Source organism: Hylobates moloch, unplaced genomic scaffold (assembly GCF_009828535.3).
Source record: "Hylobates moloch isolate HMO894 unplaced genomic scaffold, HMol_V3 SCAFFOLD_9, whole genome shotgun sequence".
Lineage (NCBI taxonomy): Eukaryota > Metazoa > Chordata > Mammalia > Primates > Hylobatidae > Hylobates > Hylobates moloch.
This window is the reverse complement of record NW_026652284.1, coordinates 14,390,332-14,410,208: the sequence shown is the minus strand read 5'-3', so window position 1 is coordinate 14,410,208 and position 19,877 is coordinate 14,390,332. Positions and strand designations below refer to the sequence as shown.

The 19,877-nt window shown below is 46.4% G+C and overlaps 2 protein-coding genes across 7 annotated transcripts in view; one reads left to right on the top strand and one right to left on the bottom strand.

The window, feature by feature from the left end:
* Nucleotides 1-7,968, bottom strand: part of DNAJC16 (DnaJ heat shock protein family (Hsp40) member C16) — a 42,937-nt gene extending 34,969 nt beyond the window's left edge. Inside the window, exons 1-3 of one of the 3 annotated variants that reach the window (XM_032759014.2) lie at nt 7,849-7,968; nt 5,535-5,719; nt 515-581 (exon numbers count right to left, since the gene is read on the bottom strand). In XM_032759014.2, coding sequence (XP_032614905.1) covers nt 515-581; nt 5,535-5,701 — 234 coding nt within the window. In that variant the 5' untranslated portion in view covers nt 5,702-5,719; nt 7,849-7,968. Of the gene's footprint in view, nt 1-514; nt 582-5,534; nt 5,720-7,779 lie in introns of all 3 variants that reach the window. The other 2 variants (XM_032759016.2, XM_032759017.2) reach the window with 2 other exon arrangements.
* Nucleotides 7,969-10,508: 2,540 nt separating this feature from the next.
* CASP9 (caspase 9) overlaps nt 10,509-19,877 on the top strand; it is a 32,771-nt gene continuing 23,402 nt past the window's right edge. For 3 of the 4 annotated variants that reach the window (XM_032759013.2, XM_032759012.2, XM_058444346.1), the window contains exons 1-2: nt 10,509-10,814; nt 16,830-17,130. In XM_032759013.2, the coding sequence (XP_032614904.1) occupies nt 10,683-10,814; nt 16,830-17,130 (433 nt within the window). In that variant the 5' untranslated portion in view covers nt 10,509-10,682. Of the gene's footprint in view, nt 10,815-11,035; nt 11,141-16,829; nt 17,131-19,877 lie in introns of all 4 variants that reach the window. The other variant, XM_058444345.1, reaches the window with a different exon arrangement.

Here is a 19,877-nt window from a genome sequence, read left to right as displayed (position 1 = left end):
ATAGGCCAGTTTTTCCAAGAGCTGAAGTGTTCAGGCACTTGTTTCAATATACTGGATGTGGCCAAATATGTTCTATCATTTTTTATTTTATTTTTTGAGACGGAGTCTCTCTCTGTTACCCAGGCGGGAGTACAGTGCCTCGATCCCTGCTCACTGCAGCCTCCGCCTCCTGGGTTCAAGTGATTCTCCTGCCTCAGCCTCCTGAGTAGCTGGGATTACAGGCATGTGCCACCACGCCTGGCTAATTTTTTTTTGTATTTTTAGTAAAGACAGGGTTTCAGCATGTTGGTCAGGCTGGTCTTGAACTCCTGACCTCGTGATCCACCCACCTCGGCCTCCCAAAGTGCCAGGATTACAGGCGTGAGCCACCGCATCCAGCCTGTTCTATTATAATCTAGAAACTGCGTCAAGGGCATGGAGAACATGACCTTTCTGAGAACGTTACAAAATTCATCACCTCCTAAGGCATATTTTATAAGAGCTAATGGATGCATCACAAAGCTGGACACGATACCTCGTAAGCCTTACTGATTTGAATGAACTTGTCTTCTGCTCCAGGATCTTTGTTTTTGTCAGGATGCCTGAAACACAAATGGGCAGGCAGTGAGAACAGATTTAACTTTTAATGCACAGTCATTTAATGTCCTTGTCCACAGAGTTCACTACAGAGGCAAATGGAGGGCTATTTTGTTAGGAAAGTTTCTTAAAATAAATGATAGAGGCAATCAGTTGCTTTACATGACTATAATCAATGAAACTCTGAAACAGGCGACTTTTCCCCAAAGCACTCCAGCGGGGCACGTTTTCAAAGCACCATATGATACTGCAGCATTTCACAGAGGAAGGTGGGAAATGGTGCATGTCTGTACACTGCTCCCAAACACTGCTAAAGCTGGCTGAAGGCTAAATCATTTATCCATAAGAACCCATGTCTTCTCCTAGGATGGCAACATTCCATCCCAATGCTAGAATGATATCGGGATGCCAGAATGCTATTGTTTCTTCTGATAACACAGGTAGACACGAGAAATAGGTTTTAGGATAGACTAAATTCATTTAGTAACAATCCGGTTTCAAACTGCACTTGTGTCTGACTTTCAAAGTAGAACATTTTTCATTATTATTACGATTGCCTTTTACCTGGGTAAAGATTTCAAGGCCACTTTTTTTTTTTTTTTTTTTTTTTTTTTTTTTTTTGAGACAGTGTCTCACTCTGTTGCCCAGACTGGAATGCAGTGGTACAATCTTGGCTCACTGCAACCTCTGCCTCCCAGGCTCAAGCGATTCTCCTGCCTCAGCCTCCCGAGTAGCTGGGATTACAGGCCTGCGCCACTACCACCCAGCTAATTTTTGTATTTTTAGTAGAGATGGGGTTTCACCATGTTGGCTGGGCTGGTCTCAAACTCCTGACCTCAAATGATCCACCCGTCCCGGCCTCAATGCCACATGTTTAACATTTTTTGCCATGTTGTCCAGGCTGGTCTCAAACTCCTGGACTTATGCCATCCTCCTGTCTTGGCCTCCCAAAGCGCTGGGATTACAGGTGTGAGCTGCCACACCCGGCCAGCTTTGGAGATTTTAAAGTTCTGGAAAGTAAGGGCTAGGTTTACTTCCTTGAAAGCCCCTAAGACCTAAATCAGTGTTTTATACAGACCGATTTTTCAAAGTTCACTTTTAGAGACTTTGTATGATAGTATTCTTTACATAATCACTTTTGGTAACTTCTAGTAAATTTCCTCTGACATAGGTTCTGGAAAGAAAAACAATTCACTGGGAAGCAAATGACTATTAAGGACACACCAAGCACATTGGAATAAAAAAAAAAAATCTACAACTTAATGGATTTTATTCTAGCAGGAATGTGTTTGAATGAATTATACCACATATTCTGATTTCTCTACAAATAAGGAAACTCCAAATTGTTGACTGTTGAGTTTAAAAATCATTCCTTCCTTAACCATTTAATCCTTGCTATAAGTATTAGTGGGGGAAAAAAATCTCAGCTAGTCATAATGAAAACAGCATGACTTAAGGAAACGAGATGGAGACTCCAAAGCATTTCTGGATAACAAAAAAAACAAAACCAAAAAAACCAACAAAACCAACCAACCAACCAAACCATCACGCTGACGACTGAGTGGATCAAAAATTATGCAATCATACAAATGAAGATTTAACATATAGAACTCTGTAGAAGAAGGGTAGGAAGTGGCTTTTTAGGAGAATGAACCAGAGAGAGTCTTGAGGGCAGCTAGGTTAGAAAACACAGATCCTGAAACAGAGGAGGGCAAGGCTGAAGAACAGGGAGGAAACCACAGCACTTTCAGCTGTATTCATACGGAATACTTTCCTAATTGTGGGAAGACACCACAAGGTTGAAAACAAAACAAAAAAAAAATTCAGCCATAGGAAAGTATTGTCCAATGCTATTTTCAGTTAATATGAAATTATTTCAGGAACTGCAATATAATACACAATCTTTAAAATTCAAAGTAGAGGAAATATTGTATGTAGGATCTACTGGCTCTCTAGTTACCTCTTAAAGGAATAAAAACAAAGATAGAGAAGGTAATACAGCAAAGAATTAGACAAAATAATTTACTGTTTGGTTTACTGCATAACCATGTCACACCAATCTGCCATTCTTTGGGTGGGAGGAATTATTTCTTTTGCTAATGTGGATAACAAACAAAAAGTACCTACGATAAAACTTAATTATTGGGAGAGAAACATAGTTTTCCTAAGGGAAAAAGTAACGTCAAATGGTTTCACCAAGCAAAGGAAAATTCTTAAGCAGTCTAAGAAACACTTAGTAAAATGTATCAGAGGAAGGCTCCAGATCCAATTCAACAAGTAACCACTTCCCCCTGCTATAGCTCATTCTGAAAAGTCAAACTGGGAAACACTGCTATTTTCAGTGTATATCAAGCCATTAGTAAGCAAAACTTAAACTATTCCAAGTGACAAAGCATTGTCATAGCCAAAACCGCAGAAAATAATAGTAGAGCAAAATTAAAAATGTAAAGTAAAATTTTAGACTTTTACTGGATGACACACTCAATACATTTCTGTGGTGATGAATTATTCCTAGAGAGAATCTAATTAAAAAAGAGAAGAATATGACTCATTTAATTAATACCATAACACCCTTTTCAGCTCTGGAAGACAGAAAAGTCAAAGCTATATATTTTAATAGGTCCCACATACTCAAGCTGTCATTTGTGTTCTTAAAATATTGTCAAAGGCTATGCCCTGTCCAAAAGAATGTTGTTACCTTATGAATTAGCTGCAGATTTATATATTTTGCTTTAAACATAAAGAGGCAAGAGTCTGAAATGATGTAGAACATAACCTTGGTATAAAGAGTCCCTGGAAGGAGGTCATGTATAATTAGAGATTGTTTTTTTGGCATCCAATTCTGGATTTCTCATGGAATATGGTCTAAAATATTTATTTAAAAAATATATTTTCAATCATCTTTACCTTTATTTCAACCAGTTTAATGCTAAAATACACCTGTTCACTGAAGCAGAACAGTGTCAGGCACCGTCATGCATGCAGTCCGCATCACGCATCACCTCAATGTGGCAGTTTTGCTTCTGGATACCTTCCTACTCACATTCAGCTCCTCCCCAGCCAACCACTACTAGCACACTCACCCTTACTCATGCCTAGATGTGTAAATGATTAAAAAACAATAAAGCAATGGACTATTGATGCAGTGTCAAACTATGGAACCCAGAAGTACCACAGATTTACCAACTCTAAGCCTCCATCTTCTCATCTATAAAACAGAGACGCTGGCAGAGCATGGTGGCTCACGTCTGTAATCCCAGCACTTTGGGAGGCCAAGATGGACGGATCACTTGAGGTCAGGAGTTTGAGACCAGCCTGGCCAATATGGCGAAACCCCATCTCTACTAGAAATACAACAATTAGCTGGGTGTGGTGGTGCACACCTGTAGTCCCAGCTACTTGGGAGGCTGAGTCAGGAGAATCTCTTGAACCCAGGAAGCACAGGTTACAGTGAGGCAAGATCGTGCTACTGCATTCCAGTCTGCGTGACAGAATGAGACTCCGTCTCAAAAAAAAAAGAGACGCTGATATCCTCCTTCATAGGCTCATTATAAGGTTTAAATGAGATAAAAAGCATAGAACCAGGAGGTTAGCATGTAGTAGGTGCTCAGTGATGGTACCTGTCTCAAACTTTCTTCCATTCCTCATGGTTGGTACAGCCAGCTTGGAGTCATCTGTGTCCTTTCCATCCTTTCCTCCTTCTGCTGCTCCCCCTCCATCTATATAATCCAACACTTCTGCTTCTTTGGCAGGGCCAAGGCATTGGTGGAAGAAACTGATTACATCTGTCCAAAGTTTTAGATTTATTGCTACCCTGCTAATTGCTATCCTGATAACCACAGGCAAAATTACAATTTTCTGTAAGATTTTTATTTGAGATGAGTCTCACTCTGTTGCCCAGGCTGGAGCGCAGTGGCGTGATTATAGCTCACTGCAGCCTCGAACTTCTGGACTTTTTTTTTTTTTTTTTTTCATAGAGATGGGGTGTCACTATGTTGCCCAGGCTGGTCTCAAACTCCTGGGCTCAAACGATCCTCCCACCTCAGCCTCCCAAAGTGCCGGGATTACAAACATAAGCCACCATGCCAGGCCAATTTTTTTTTTAAAGTAATATATAGTCAGCCCTCTGTATCTGTTGGTTTCACATCCATGGATTCCACCAACCAAAATATAATATTTTCTATTTTGAAATATTCAAAAATATTTTTTAAAAACTGCATCTGTACTGAACATGTACAGACTTTTTTCTTGTCATTATTCCTTAAACAATAACAGTATAACAACCATTTGCACAGCAGTTACATTGTATTAGGTATTATAAGTAAGCTAGAGATGATTTAAAGTATATGAGAGGATGTGCATCGATTATATGCAAATACTATGCTATTTTATATAGGGACTTGAGGATCCAATGACTTTGGTATCCCTGGGGATCCTGGAACCAAGACCTCACGGATATCAAGAGACAACTATCCTTGGTTTCTGAATTTTTTTTTTTTTTAGAGGCAAAAGGCTATTACTCTTAACTTTTTTTCAAAGTGTAGAAATTAATAATTTAGAGAATAGGGTTGTATAGTGTTCCTGTTCAGCAATTACACTCATAAAGTTACTTTATGAATAATGTATCATGGGAAGGGTAGCATATCCATTATTGACTATATATACATTTTTTTAAAATTAAAGCTTCTCACTTTAACATTAAATATGCTAACAGTATCTAAGGCAATTCTTTAAGCCAAAGTATTCCTAAAAGGGAGTTTCAGAGTAAACATAGGCTTTGGATCTTATTGCTAACAATTATAGAACATGAACATCAGCTCTCCTGTGTAAAATATTTTAGACAGATATATATATTGAACATAGAAACAGAGACAAATAAAAGCTAGTCATAATTAATACTTCATCCCTGCTAAGACTGTTTAGCTTATGTTAAACCTCTATTTCTTTGTTTCACCTACCATTCCCGGGCGAGCTTCTTATAAGCCTTTTTAATATCAGCCTGACTGGCTGTTCGGCTGACCCCTAGGACTCTGTATGGGTCAAAATCCAACGCAGACAGAATTTGCAGGATCAGAACCAGAACTATCAAGAACTGCCAGGAAATGCTCAACTTTCTCACTTCCATTTCTCTTCCTTTCCAGAGCTGAAATGATTGAAGAGGCAATGAGTTTCAGTGGCAGAAACCTGGACAGTCTTGCTTTTTAGGTAAAGGTATAAGATATATAGATGAAAAACAAAACCAACAAAAGGTATTTTGCAGGAAAAGTGTCAAGCTGTTGAACTATATCTTAAAATAAAAATCTCGCTACTACTTTTGAATATCACAAATGAGAACCATTACAGATGAAAAGATGAGTAATAAGAATAGCAACTCTCCAGAATACTTGGACTAGAAAAGCTTTAGAAATGAATGAAAATGAACGGGATGCAGAAATACTACATAAATGAGAGAAAACCTAAATAGGATAATCAGGGCGACTACCTCTCAAATACATGATTTCATTTATTCTGATAAGAATAAAGAAAATAAATTGTTTAAGAATACTTCACTGAGTACATGTTAAACAAACTCATGAAACTGTAAGATTTACCGTGTACGAAACTACAAAATGAGATAGTTGTGGCATTCTCGGGCTTTAAATAAGTAAAAACATGGACGTGAAACACTCTCAAAAAACTGTGTAGTTAAGACGCGATATGCCTCAATTCTATTCTTTCTCACCACACCCATTCAAACAAGAAAATGAGAAGCTGCTCTTTAATCATTAGCAATATGGTTTTTTTTTTTTTGAGATGGAGTTTCACTCTTATTGCCCAGGCTGGAGTGCAATGATGGGATCTCAGCTCACTGCAACCTCCACCTCCCAGGTTCAAGCAATTCTCCTGTCTCAGCCTCCCAAGTAGCTGGGATTACAGGCATGCGCCACCCCGCCTAGCTAATTTTTTGTATTTTTAGTAGAGACGGGGTTTCACCATGTTGGCCAGGCTGGTTTTGAACTCCTGACCTCAGGTGATCTACCTGCCTTGGCCTCCCAAAGTGTTGGGATTACAGGCGTGAGCCGTCGCGCCGGCCAATATGGTCATTATTAATGGAAACCTCAGATGAGAAAAAGTGGCAAGAAAAAATTTGGTTTTACATGTGAAGAAGAATTAATGGCGAAGACCAAATAGCAGGCATGGTCTTTAAAAGTTTCAAGCTCCATCTCTGGTGAGTACAGTGACTTAATTCATTGTTAATTTTGGAAATAATCCTGGCTGGTTAATGAACAGGGTAGTGCTGGAATTGTAGATATTTATACTCCACAATTATGATCGCTGTTATACCCTACAATGTTTTTTTCAAGGAACACATTTATTTTGATTTCTCATAAGCTAATACAATTTTAAGGTTCAAGTGTCTACTGTGACACCTTACTGAAAAGGGGCAAAGCTGTAACAGTGGTGGATTTCCGTAAGTGCAAGTTTAATGCCGCCTGGGAGTCCTCACAAAATTGACTAATCTGATGATCAACGTTTAAAATTGCATACGTGCTGAATAAAATCCTAAAACAAACCAGTTTCTTCTTTGTTAAGGCAACCTGCTATATCCTAGAAAACACGTGAAGGCGATGTAGCTACTGGTTAAGCATATAGGTTGAAGACTGGGATCTATTCTCCACTACTTTATTACCTTGGGCAAATTATTTAAACTTACTAAGCATCAACATCCTTATTCATAAAATGGGAATGAATACTACTACCTTGAAGAATCATCATGTGGGGACTAAATGCATGTAAAGGGTTTACTGAGCCCAGAGTCAATAGTCAATAAATGGTCGTTAGTGCTATTATTTCTACCATGCAGTACGATCGCTGCCTTATTTAACTGTGTCAGTTCCTTCCAGGTAGAGGGTCGAAGTGGCGGCGGTCTGGGAAGTTCTTTCGCTGACAAGCGAGATAGACGGCGCCGACCTCGGAGCAGCAAACACCTGCCCAACAGGTAGGCTGCCAGCTCTCTGGGCAGCATCTCCAGGACCAGGAAGAGGCTCCCAGAGACAAGCTCCAGGTCTAAGCCCCGCCTCGCGCTCCCGCCGGAGGTCGCAACCCTGCAGGAGACAGCCCCCTCCCCCGCCGCCCTCCGAAAGCCCAGGGCCCGGCCCTGTTGGCTCCCGGCTCCCGGCTCCCCCCGGGGCCAGCAGTGACTGAAAATGAGAAGGAACTGACGGGAAATCCCTGAGTCGGCCTGGCCCCGCCGCGTCCGCGGTTCCGCGCGTCACGCCGGGAAGGAGTTACCGGGAAAGTACACCGGCCCAACCGGCTGTAGCGTCCGTGTTCCAGTTAGTTCGCCGGGCCGGGAGCTTCCCGTCCACACCAGCGCTCGCCTGGGCCTGGGGAGGGGAAAGAGGCGGGGAAAGCCCGAGGGGAGTCACGTGACACTTAAAGGTCTATCTCACTGAAGACGAGGACCGAACAGGTCGAGGGCGCCTACTGGGCGAATCTATTTTGACCCTTGCCACTCGCCGTCTACGCGTGGACCTGGGGAGGTTGCTATAGGAACGAGGCGCGCTCTTTGGTTGCAGCCAAAAGGTTGATCGTGACCAAAGAGGCCAAAACGTGCCTCCTAGCGAGGCGAGGTCGCTTTGCATGATGGGATGCCAGAAGGACCTCCTCGATCCAGGAAGGTGTTTCCGCTCCTACCGGGAGATGGCCCTCGTCTAGCAACAGTTGCTAGGATGGGGACGCACTCTCTGGTCCCTGTTCTCTTTAACCCTATTCATAGAATCTTAGAGCGTCAGATTGGAAGTGACCTTAGGGATTCTTTAACTCTCCAACTCCTCCAATATTGATAGGGAGACTGAGGTCCAGAGAGGGGCAGAGATTTGCCCAAGGCCTAGAATCTAGCATTCCTTTTATTTTTGTTTACTTATCTTTTTTTTTTTTTGTGAGAATCCAGGACTTTTAATCCCGTTTACCGAAAACCGAGCTCCACCCAAGAATATACCAGTCTCTGCCTTAAGCACGGGGAAAGGGCGGTGGGGGCGGGGATAGGGATAAGGCACAGGTGAGTGAGGGAAACTTTCTTTGAGCCAATGAGATAGATCCCTTGGGGCTATAAAGAGCTTTCATATCTCCCTGCCCTGTTTTTATTTTTTTCTCTTTGCATTTATGACTATCTAACATAGTATGTCTTATTTATTTATATAGTTTATTACCTGATCCTTCCACTGGAATGTAAACTCTAAAAGCAGGGATTTTGTTTTGTTCACCTCCATGTTCTCAGTGTTTGACTACAGGCTCAATAAATATTCGTAGAATAAGTGAACGAATGGGGCTGAGGTTTTGCTGCTCAAGAGATTATATTCTAAGGTGGACTTTTGGATTCTTAAGAGTGTGGCTTACAGAGTCAGGTTCGGGTTTCAATCCTGCCTGCCTCGGCCACTTACTACCCATATGACCTTAAACATTCGTTTCCCTGAACCCTAGGGTCTACATCCGTAAAACCGGCGGGGGGGTGGGAATACTTTCCTGGCAGGACTGTAGTTAAGGATAAATGAAATAAGCATGAAAAGTGGCTAGCACGATGCCTGGGACTTAGCAAATGCTCAGTAAACACAAACGATTATTTTTGAAATGTGAAAATAAACCGTTCAAAACGATGGAAGTTTAGAGGACTAGATTTCTGCCAGTTTTTTTTTCCTGTGTGGGAGGTGTTAGGGTGGGAGGCAGGGAAGAGGGAATGGAAGACTGTGTAAGGTGGGCTTGGTTGGATCAGACACTCGAGTTTGGAACAGTCAACTGCGATCTGGGCACAAGGGCGGTGAGGGGGGCTTATGGTTTTACTTGGGGTGGAGGAGGGGGCTAAGGGGAAGCCATGCCCCGGAGGAGGTTGAATGGGGCGGGACAGACCATGGCTCCACTCATGGTTTCCCTCTTGCTGGAAGTGTGACGACTCCCTCCGGATCTCTGTAAAAGCGGGGCCGTAGTGAATTCTGACGAGGGGCCCGCGGTGGACCGGGAACTGGTGCCACAATTGCAAAAGGGCACCTGCGCCCGGAGGAGGGCGGTGACGCAGGGGCGGGGGTGGGCCCTGGGGGCGGGGCGAGGCGCGGAGTGCCGCCTTGGGGCGGGGCGGTGACAGGAGGATGGATCTTGGGGGTGAGGATTGACTTTGGGGGCGGGGCGAGGGTGCGAGCTGGAGTCTGAGGCGAGGCGGTGACGCAAGGACGATTCTGAGGGTGGAGCGAAGGGAGGGGATTGGCTCTTGGAGGCGGGGCGGTGGTACGAGGCTCGGCCTTGGGGGCGGGGCGGTGGCGCAAGATTTACCTTGGGGGCGGGGTGGGGGCGTGGGTTGAGTCCTGGGGGCCGGGCAGTGGCGCGGAATGGATTTTGGGGTCGGGGCGAGGCGCTGAGGTGCGTCCTGAGGGCGGGGCGATGACGCAAGAGCGAATCCTGGGGGCGGGACGAAGTCTTCTAGATGCGTCCCAGGGACTGGGCGGTGACGCGGGGGCAGGTTCTGGGGACAGGCGGTGACCCCAGAATGGACCCTGGGGACAGGGCGAGGCGCGGAGGCATCCTGAAGGCGAGGGGGTGACGCAAGAGCGAATCCTTGGGGCGGGGCGAGGCCTTGGAGCTGCGTCCTGGGGGCGGGACGGTGACGCGGGGGCGGGGCGGTGACGTGAGGTCGGTTCGGGGATGCGGGGCGGGTTCTGGGGCGGGGACGCAGTGGTGGATTCTGGGGCGAGGCGGTGACGCGGGGCGGGTTCTGAGGCGGGGCGGTGATGCGGGACGGGTTCTGGGGCGGGGCGGTGACGCGGGGCGGGTTCTGGGGCGGGCCGGTGACGCGGGGCGGGTTCTGGGGCGGGCCGGTGATGGGAGGCTTGGTCCTGGGGGCGGGGCGAGGCGCAGAGGTGCGTCCTGAGGGCGGGGCGGTGACGCAAGAGCGACTCCTGGGGGCGGGGCGAGGCCTTGGAGATGCGTCCTGAGGCGGTGGAGCGAAGACTGACCCGGGGCAGTGACGCGAGGGCGGGGGCGGGCCCTGGGGCGGGGGCGGGTCCTGGGGACTGGGGCTGACGGTCGAGGCCCGGAAGCGGACTGAGGCGGCCTGGAGTCTTAGTTGGCTACTCGCCATGGACGAAGCGGACCGGCGGCTCCTGCGGCGGTGTCGGCTGCGGCTGGTGGAGGAGCTGCAGGTGGACCAGCTCTGGGACGCCCTGCTGAGCCGCGAGCTGTTCAGGCCCCACATGATCGAGGACATCCAGGTGCGCCCCTCGCTCCCGGCCCCCTGTCCCCGCGCTGCACGGCTGGGTCCCCACGCCCCTCGAGGAGGCATTGTGCGGGAGCCTAGCTTTCCTTGTGGCTTCGAACCCCTCAGCGGAGCCAAAGAATTCCAAACACCTCTTAGTCGGGTGTTCGCTAAAGCGATTCCATGCCATACTCAGTCAGCTTACACTGTTAGTACTTGTGTTTCTTGTGTGTAAAGGAAAAATGTGAGACACATTTTGAAAACTTTGAATAAGAAACAATTCATGAATTGGAGAACATCAGACTGAAAGAGGTTTAGTGTTGCAGTGACAAAACGTCAGAGGCAAGTATTTATTGGGAAAATGTGGAAGCAAAATAAAGAAATTATTTGATTGATTTGCAGTTACAAAATTGCCTTTTTTTTTTTAAAGGTCTGTTAGTTGACTGCTTATGCTTGCTTATGTTTGGCTGGAGTTAAGTTTTATTTCTCTCTAACATAAGCATTTATCAGATATGACCCAAGTTAAATTTTGCTTATGTTTGCAGTTTAAGCAAGATTTAGGTCACTTAGGATACCTGATTGGTTTTGTCTGCTCAGGAATTCTTCGTGGTTGGTCTTCATTTTAATTTACTTTAATACTTGCGAGGAAGGAGTCGTGTGCGTTTTTACTTTTCTAGCATAGAGGTTTCGGGAACCCACTTTGGCATCAGACTGCCTGGCAGCGTAGCGTGTTGTTGGGCCAGTCACTTACCCTCTTTGAGCCACAGTTTCTGGGCTGTGAAATGGGGATAAGAATAATACTGTCATAAGGACTAAATGAAATAACGGATGTGAAACAGTGTAGTGCCAGGCACAGAGCGAGGGCTCAGCGTGCCCTGCCCTCTTTGGCCAGCCCCTTCTGTGTTCAGTTTATGTTTTGTTAAGAGGTTTTGGAAATGAGGGGACCTGATGCAGAATGGAGAATAATAAAGTCAAACATTTGAGGTTTTGTTTAAAAGCACTTTCCCATCTTTGTCTCATTTGACCCTCATCACAGGCCTGTGAGGATGCAGGAGATATTTCCTGCCAGTAGGTGCAGTAGGTGTGAGTGGCTGGCTGGATATCCCTGGCCAGTGCCCTGGCCCAGGGAAAGAGTCTTTAAATAATTATCATATGAGTAATTATTCATTAATAATAAAATACGTTTTGTGACTTCTGTGTGGCCCCTACTGGGGAACAGAAATGGTTTGAGGCCACAGTCCTTGCCTTCAGGAATGTTCACGGGGATCACAAGCTCAAATAACCATGGAGGCCCAATGGATGGGCATCATAGTGGATAGCCTCTGCACTGCCCTCCGTCTGCAGCTGAGTATGGCCATATCAACAAATGGCCCAGTATTGCCACATCTTACACTTATTTTGAGGCAGGGTCTCACTCTTGCCCAGCCTGGAGTGCAGGGATGAGATCATGGCTCACTGCGACCTTGACCTCCTGGGCTTAAATGGTCTTCCTGCCTCAGCCTTTAGAGCAGCTGGGACTTTAGGCACATGCCACGATGCCTGGCTAATTAAAAAATTTTTTTTTTGTACAGATAGGAGTCTCGCTATGTTGCCCAGATGAGTCTCAAACTCTTGGCCTCAAGTGATTCTCCTGCCTCAGTGTTGGGATTACAGGTGTGAGCCACTGTACCCGGCCCAGCTTTCACATTTTAAAAAAGAAGCTGGAAATCTTGATTCCTCTGTCAAATTCCCTGGCTTAAAATGTTAGCGACAAATTCAGAAATTTTTTAAGAACCTTGTGGGAACCACAGGTTGCCATTTTGCCATTCAGTATGGCTGAAAAACAGGCAGGTTTTGGAACCAGTTGGATCTGGGCTCTCATCCTGGCCTTGTTACATATAAGGAAGTTGTAAAAAACCACAACCAGGCCGGGCGCGGTGGCTCACGCTTGTAATCCCAGCACTTTGGGAGGCCGAGGCGGGTGGATCACGAGGTCAGGAGATCGAGACCACAGTGAAACCCCGTCTCTACTAAAAATACAAAAAATTAGCCGGGCGTGGTGGCGGGCGCCTGTAGTCCCAGCTACTCGGAGAGGCTGAGGCAGGAGAATGGCGTGAACCCGGGAGGCGGAGCTTGCAGTGAGCAGAGATCGCGCCACTGCACTCCAGCCTGGGTGACAGAGCGAGACTCTGTCTCAAAAAAAAAAAAAAAAACCACAACCAATGAACCAAACAAACAGAAAAGCCCTATGACTCAGTTTCCCTGAAATTTTTTTACCCTAAAAAGTTGGGAAATTATAATTTAACTCTATAAAGTTATTGAGGGAGAAAAAGATGAAACAATGCATTTAACACAGTGCTGACCTCCTGGAGTGTTCAGCAAATGTGGAGAGAAACCTAAACACCGCTATCTATTTGCATGTAGCCAACTGTTCTGCTAGTGAGACTTACCTTCTCAGTGGCACTACAGGTCTGTGCTGTTCCCAACAGCCATTAGCCACATGTGGTTAAAGGTAAATTTGAAGTAATTAAAATTAAATAAAGCTAAAAATTAGTAGGGTCCAGCCCTACAGGGCCTGTGGGTTTTTCTCCTCGTGTGCAGAGATGAGAGATTGTAGAAATAAAGACACAGGAGAAAGAGATAGAAGAAAAGACAGCTGGGCCCGGGGTACCACTACCACCTAGACGCGGAGACAGGGTAGTGGCCTCGAATGCCTGGCTGCGCTGTTATTGGATACAAGGCAAGGGGGCAGGGTAAGGAGGGTGAATCTTCTAAGTGATTGATAAGGTGAAGCAAGTCACGTGATCATTGGACAGGAGGCCCTTCCCTTTTAGGTAGCCGAAGCAGAGAGAGAGAGAAGGCAGCATACGTCAGCGTTTTCTTCTATGCACTTATAAGAAAGATCAAAGACTTTCACTATTTCTTCTACCGCTATCTACGAACTTCAAAGAGGAACCAGGAGTACGGGAGGAACATGAAAGTGGGCAAGGAGCGTGACCATTGAAGCACAGCATCATAGGGAGGGGTTTAGGCCTCCGGATGACTGTGGGCAGGCCTGGATAATATCCAGCCTTCCACAAGAAGCTGGTGGAGCGGAGTGTTCCCTGACTCCTCCAAGGAAAGGAGACTCCCTTTCTTTTTTTTTGAGATGGAGTCCCACTTTGTCGCCCAGGCTGGAGTGCAATGGTGCAATCTCAGCTCACTGCAACCTCCGCCTTCCGGGTTCAAGCTATTCTCCTGCCTCAGCCTCCTGAGTAGCTGGAATTACAGGTGCGCACTACCACGCCCGGCTAATTTTTTTGTATTTTTAGTAGAGACGGGGTTTCACCATGTTGGTCAGGCTGGTCTCGAACTCCTAACCTCGTGATCCACCTGCCTTGGCCTCCGAAAGTGCTGGGATTACAGGCGTGAGCCACCGTGCCCGGCAGGAGACTCCGTTTCGCGGTCTGCTAAGTAATGGGTGTCTTCCCAGACACTGGCATTACCACTTGACCAAGGAGCCCTCAAGCGGCCCTTATGCGGGCCTGACAGAGGGCTCACCTCTTGCCTTCTAGGTCACTTCTCACAATGTCCCTTCAGCACCTGACCTTATACCCACCGGTTATTCCTAAGTTATATTAGCAATGCAACGAAGAGTAGTATTAAAAGCCAATGATTAATAATGTTTATAATAATGATTGATAATTGTCCATGATCATCTCTATATCTAATTTGTATTATGACTATTCTTATTCTAACTGTTTTCTTTATTATACTGAAACAGTTTGTGGCTTCAGGCTCTTGCTTCGGCACCTAGGTAATCTTTCGCCCACAAAAATTCAGTTCCTCAGTTGTACTACCCAAGTGCTTAGTGGTCATGTGACATATGGTTACCAAATAGGACAGTGCAGACCAAGAATATTTCCATCATCACGGAAGGTTCTCATAGGCAGTGCTGCTGTAGGATAGTTGAGGACATGGTGCTATCTTATCCCTGTGGATCCTGAGAACCTGTCCAGTGCTGGGTATCTGAGGACAGGTGGCAGATAACCAGAATCTTCCTTCTTAGTGACTGACCCCACCATCCTGACACCTCTCAGTTTTTTTTTTTTTTGAGACAGGGTCTTGCTCTGTCGCCCAGGCTGAAGTGCAGTGGTGCTATCACAGCTCACTGCAGCCTTACCTCCTGGGCTCGAGCCATCCTCCTAGGAGCCTCAGCCTCCTGAGTAGCTGGGACTACAGGTGCATGACACCATACATGGCTATTTTTTTGTTATTTTTTGTAGAGACAGGGTCTCACTGCGTTGCCCAGGCTGGTCTCGAACTCCTGGGCTCAAGCTATCCTCCCACTTCAGCCTCCCAAAGTGCTGGAATTGCAAGCATGAACCACTGTGCCTGGCCTGCCTGTCAACCTTGACCCTTGTTCTGTCTTCACAGTCCCCCCGAGTCAGTGCCTATGTCCTGTGGACCCTCCCTCTTTGTATCTCTGCTTTGTCCTTTCACTTCTCTCTATTCTAGCTGCACCATCTTTGCTGCCTCCTGATCTGGCTATGGCTCATTCCTTTCCATTTTTCACCCTGACCCCTAGATGACTTTTTGAAAGGCCATATCTGTCTCTGTCACTCCATTCTTAAAACTCTTTGGTGGCTGGGCATGGTAGCTTATGCCTGTAATCCTAGCACTTTGAGAGGCTGAGGTTGGTGGATCACTTGAGGTCAGGAGTTTGAGACCAGCCTGGGCAACATGGTGAACCCTGTCTTGACCAAAAAATACAAACATTAGCCAGGCATGGTGGCCGGTGCCTGTAGTCCCAGCTACCTGGGAGGCTGATGTGGGAGAATCACTTGTACCCGAAAGGTGGAGGTTGCAGTGAGCTGAGATGGTGCCACTGCATTCCAGCCTGGGTGACAGAGCAAGACTCCTTCTCAAAAAACAAACAAACAAAAAAACAACCGATGGCTGGCCACGGTGGCTCATGCCTATAATCCCAGCACTTTGGGAGGCCAAGGCTGGAGGATCACTTGAGGTTAGTTCAAGACCAGCCTGGGCAACATGGTGAAACCGTCTCTACTAAAAATAAAAAAAAAATTAGCCAGGCATGGTGGTGCGTGCCTGTAATCCCAACTACTCCAGAGGCTGAGGCAGGATAATCGCTTGAACCTCGGAGTTGGAGGTTGCAGTGAGCTGAGATTGCACCAGTACACTCTAGCCTGGGTGACAGAGTGAGACTCCGTCTCAAGAAAAAAAAAAAAAAAACAAAACCAAAAAACTCTTTGGTGGCACCTGACAGGTCTCAGGATGGATTTCTTGGCCTGGCCACGCAAAGGCCTTGTTCCTTGCCACTGTCTACCTCCCACCTCATAAGACTCTGAATTCACCGTTCACTTCCTGATACCCTCAGCCCCATGTGCCTTCCCTCTGGGCACTTGTCTCTTGCTGTGTCATTGCTGATTTGTCTGATTGCATTCCCCATTAGAAATTTGCTCCTTAATGGCCGGGCACGGTGGCTCACGCCTGTAATCCCAGCACTTTGGGAGGCCGAGGCAGGCGGATCACGAGGTCAGGAGATCGAGACCATCCTGGCTAACACGGTGAAACCCCGTCTCTACTAAAAATACAAAAAATTAGCCGGGCGAGGTGGCAGGCGCCTGTAGTCCCAGCTACAAGGGAGGCTGAGGCAGGAGAATGGCGTGAATCCCGGGGGGTGGAGCCTGCAGTGAGCCGAGATCGCGCCACTGCACTCCAGCCTGGGTGAAAGAGCGAGACTCCGTCTCAAAAAAAAAAAAATAAATAAATAAAAATAAAAATAAAAAAGAAATTTGCTCCTTAAGGACTGAGACTGTCCATGGCATCATTTTCAGCACTTAGCATAGTGCTGGGCATCTTTTGCCCTGCAAAATAATCAACAGATCAGCCAGGGGTGGTAAGTGACACACACACAGTGCACCTGCAGCGCCATCGCTGCCCACGTGCCTGATTGTTTAGACTTACAGTAGCTGGGAAATGGGGAGACACGGTGAGAGCCATATAAAAGTACATGGATAATTAGTATCCTGCCTTTCTTTCCAAACAGCGGGCAGGCTCTGGATCTCGGCGGGATCAGGCCAGGCAGCTGATCATAGATCTAGAGACTCGAGGGAGTCAGGCTCTTCCTTTGTTCATCTCCTGCTTAGAGGACACAGGCCAGGACATGCTGGCTTCGTTTCTGCGAACTAACAGGCAAGCAGCAAAGTTGTCGAAGCCAACCCTAGAAAACCTTACCCCAGTGGTGCTCAGACCAGAGGTTGTCAGACCAGAGATTCGCAAACCAGAGGTTCTCAGACTGGAAACACCGAGACCAGTGGACATTGGTTCTGGAGGATTCGGTGATGTTGGTAAGTAGCAAGAGAGTGATTGGTGGGTGGGCATGACACATAGTCATTTGGGACTCACTATGAGTACAGCTGGGTGGGCTGAGATTCAGAATTTAATTTTAGCATTGTCTTTCTGAATGTTCATAGGGATGGCAAAATTCTGGGAGGTTTTCAGGAGGTTAAATCTTGGCAGCCCCTCCTCTGAAAAGCATGTGTTGAGGTGTGTTTTGGATGTCCCGGGTTTTTTGTTTTTGTTTTTGTTTTTGTTTACCTACCTTTGAGATAGCAGGCCCCAGGTTTTGATCAATGTTTCCAGAGCCATCTATTGTTTTGGATTTGCCTTTCGGTCCGGATGGGTAGCCTGGACTACCTCATGTCTGGGGGCAGGAGAAAGGCCTCAGTTGTATCTGCCCCATACAAACAGACATCTGCAAAGTATTTACCCTTACCTTCTTCCTTTATAGCAACCCTGCAAGGCAGGTATCATTAGACCCATCCTTGTTGAGGGAGAAACTGACTGACGCTCACGGAAATTAAACACTTTGCCAAAGGTCACACGACTACATCCAATACAATGCATAAATCCCAAGAGTAAGCTGGGTGATTTTTACCTATGCGTACCCACAGGTAACTAACACCCATATCATCAAGATGAAAACATTCCGGGGTCCTGTAAGACTGTCCTGTCTCTTTCCATCTCTTCCCACTTCCCCTTTCCTAAGGTAATCACCATTCTCATCTCTATCGTCAGAGATCCCTTTTGCTTGTCCTTGAACTTCAATATAAATCCTATATAGTCTTATATACTCTTGAGCCTGGCTTCTTTCATTCATCATTATATCTGTGAAATTCATTCATATCGTTGTGCATATCAGCAGTTCATTCTTTTTAATTTCTAGATGGTATTCTGAATAATCCACAATTTATTTAACCATTTTCCTACTGATGGACATGTGGGTTGTTTTCAGTTGGGGCTTTGTTCCCATGGCAGCGTGTGGAGCTCTAGCACTTCCTGCTTCATGGGTGCCCGGTGGACCATTGCATGGTATCAAAGTTAATAATCCTAATAGTAATGGTGAACATTATTGAGTACTTGCTATTTGCCAGGCACTGTTCGGAGTGCTTACATAAATGATCTAATTTAATCTCTCCATCTCTCATGTAAGGCAGGTGCTTTGCCATTAGACAAAGTGAGCCACAGATTGGGAGATGACTTGTGCCAAATCACACAGCTAGTGAGGAGTGGAGACAGGGCTGCAGCCCAGGCTTACTTGTTCTGTCTGCTCTGCAGGGTAGCCCCACATGTGCTTTGTGGGACACACCTCATTGATCCGACTCACACTGATGGACATTGTGTTGTTTCTGCAGTGAGCCTTGCATGTGCGTCTAGTTCTGACTGTAGGATGTTTCTAGAAATGGAATTGTGTGTTAAAGGGTACTTGTTCCTGTCTGATAGATGCTACCAACTTATACTTCAAAAATATGTCATTTTAGCCAGGTGTGGTGGTGTGAGCCTTTAGGACAAGCTACTTGGGAGGCTGAGGCAGGAGGACTACATGAGCCTAGGAATTCACAGCTAGCCTGGGCAACTTAGTGAGATCCTGTCTCTAAGAAAAATTTTTTTTTTTTTTTTGTTCTTGTCTTCCCCAGGTGGAGTACGGGATGGCTAATTCATCCCCCTAATACAAAAAATTAGCCGGGCGTGGTGGCGGGCGCCTGTAGTCCCAGCTACTCGGAGAGGCTAATTTTTTGTATTTTTAGTAGAGACGGGGTTTCACTGTGGTCTCGATCTCCTGACCTTGTGATCCGCCCGCCTCGGCCTCCCAAAGTGCTGGGATTACAAGCGTGAGCCACCGCGCCCGGCCTGTCTTTTTTTTTTTTTAATCGAGACAAGGTCTTCTGTGGCCCAGGCTGGAGTGCAGTGGCGTGATGACGGCTCACTGCATCCTTGAACTCCCGGGCTCAAGCAGTCCTCTCCCTCAGCCTCCTAGGTAGCTGTGTGCGCCACCAGACCTGGCTAATTTTTTTGTATTTTTTGTAGAGACAAGGTCTCACCATGTGGCCCAGGCTGGTCTTGATCTCCTGGGCTCAAGCAATCCTCCCACCTCGGCCTCCTGGATAGCTGTGCATGTTATCACCCCTGGCCAATTTTTTTTTTTTTTTTTAAGAGGGATTCTCACTTTGTCACCGAGGCTGGAGTGCAATGGCACAATCTTGGCTTATTGCAGCCTCCACCTCCCGGGTTCAAGCAATTATCCTGCCTCAGCCTCCCGAGTAGCTGGGACTACAGGCACCCGTCACCACGCCTGGCTAATTTTTGTATTTTTAGTAGAGACAGGGTTTCACCATGTTGCCAAGGCTGGTCTTGAACTCCTGGCCTCAAGTGATCCGCCTGCCTTGGCCTCCCAAAGTGCTGGGATTACAGGCGTGAGCCACCACTCCCAGCCCATGCCTGGCCAATTTTAAAATTTTTTGTAGAGATGGGGTCTCACCATGTTGCCCAGGCTGCCCTCAAACTCCTGGGCTCCAGTAATCTGCCCACTTCGGCCTCCCAAAGTGCTGGAATTACAGGTGTGAGCCACTGCGCCCGACCCAAATTGTGTCATTTTATAATCTCACCAATTGCAAGTGAAGGTGACCACCTCCCCACATTCTTGCCAACAGTGAGTATTGACATTTTTTCCTGGGTGATGGGTAAAAAGTGCTGTTTTCTTTCAACAAAAATTCAACAAAACTCATTCATATTGTTGTGCATATCAGTAGTGCAT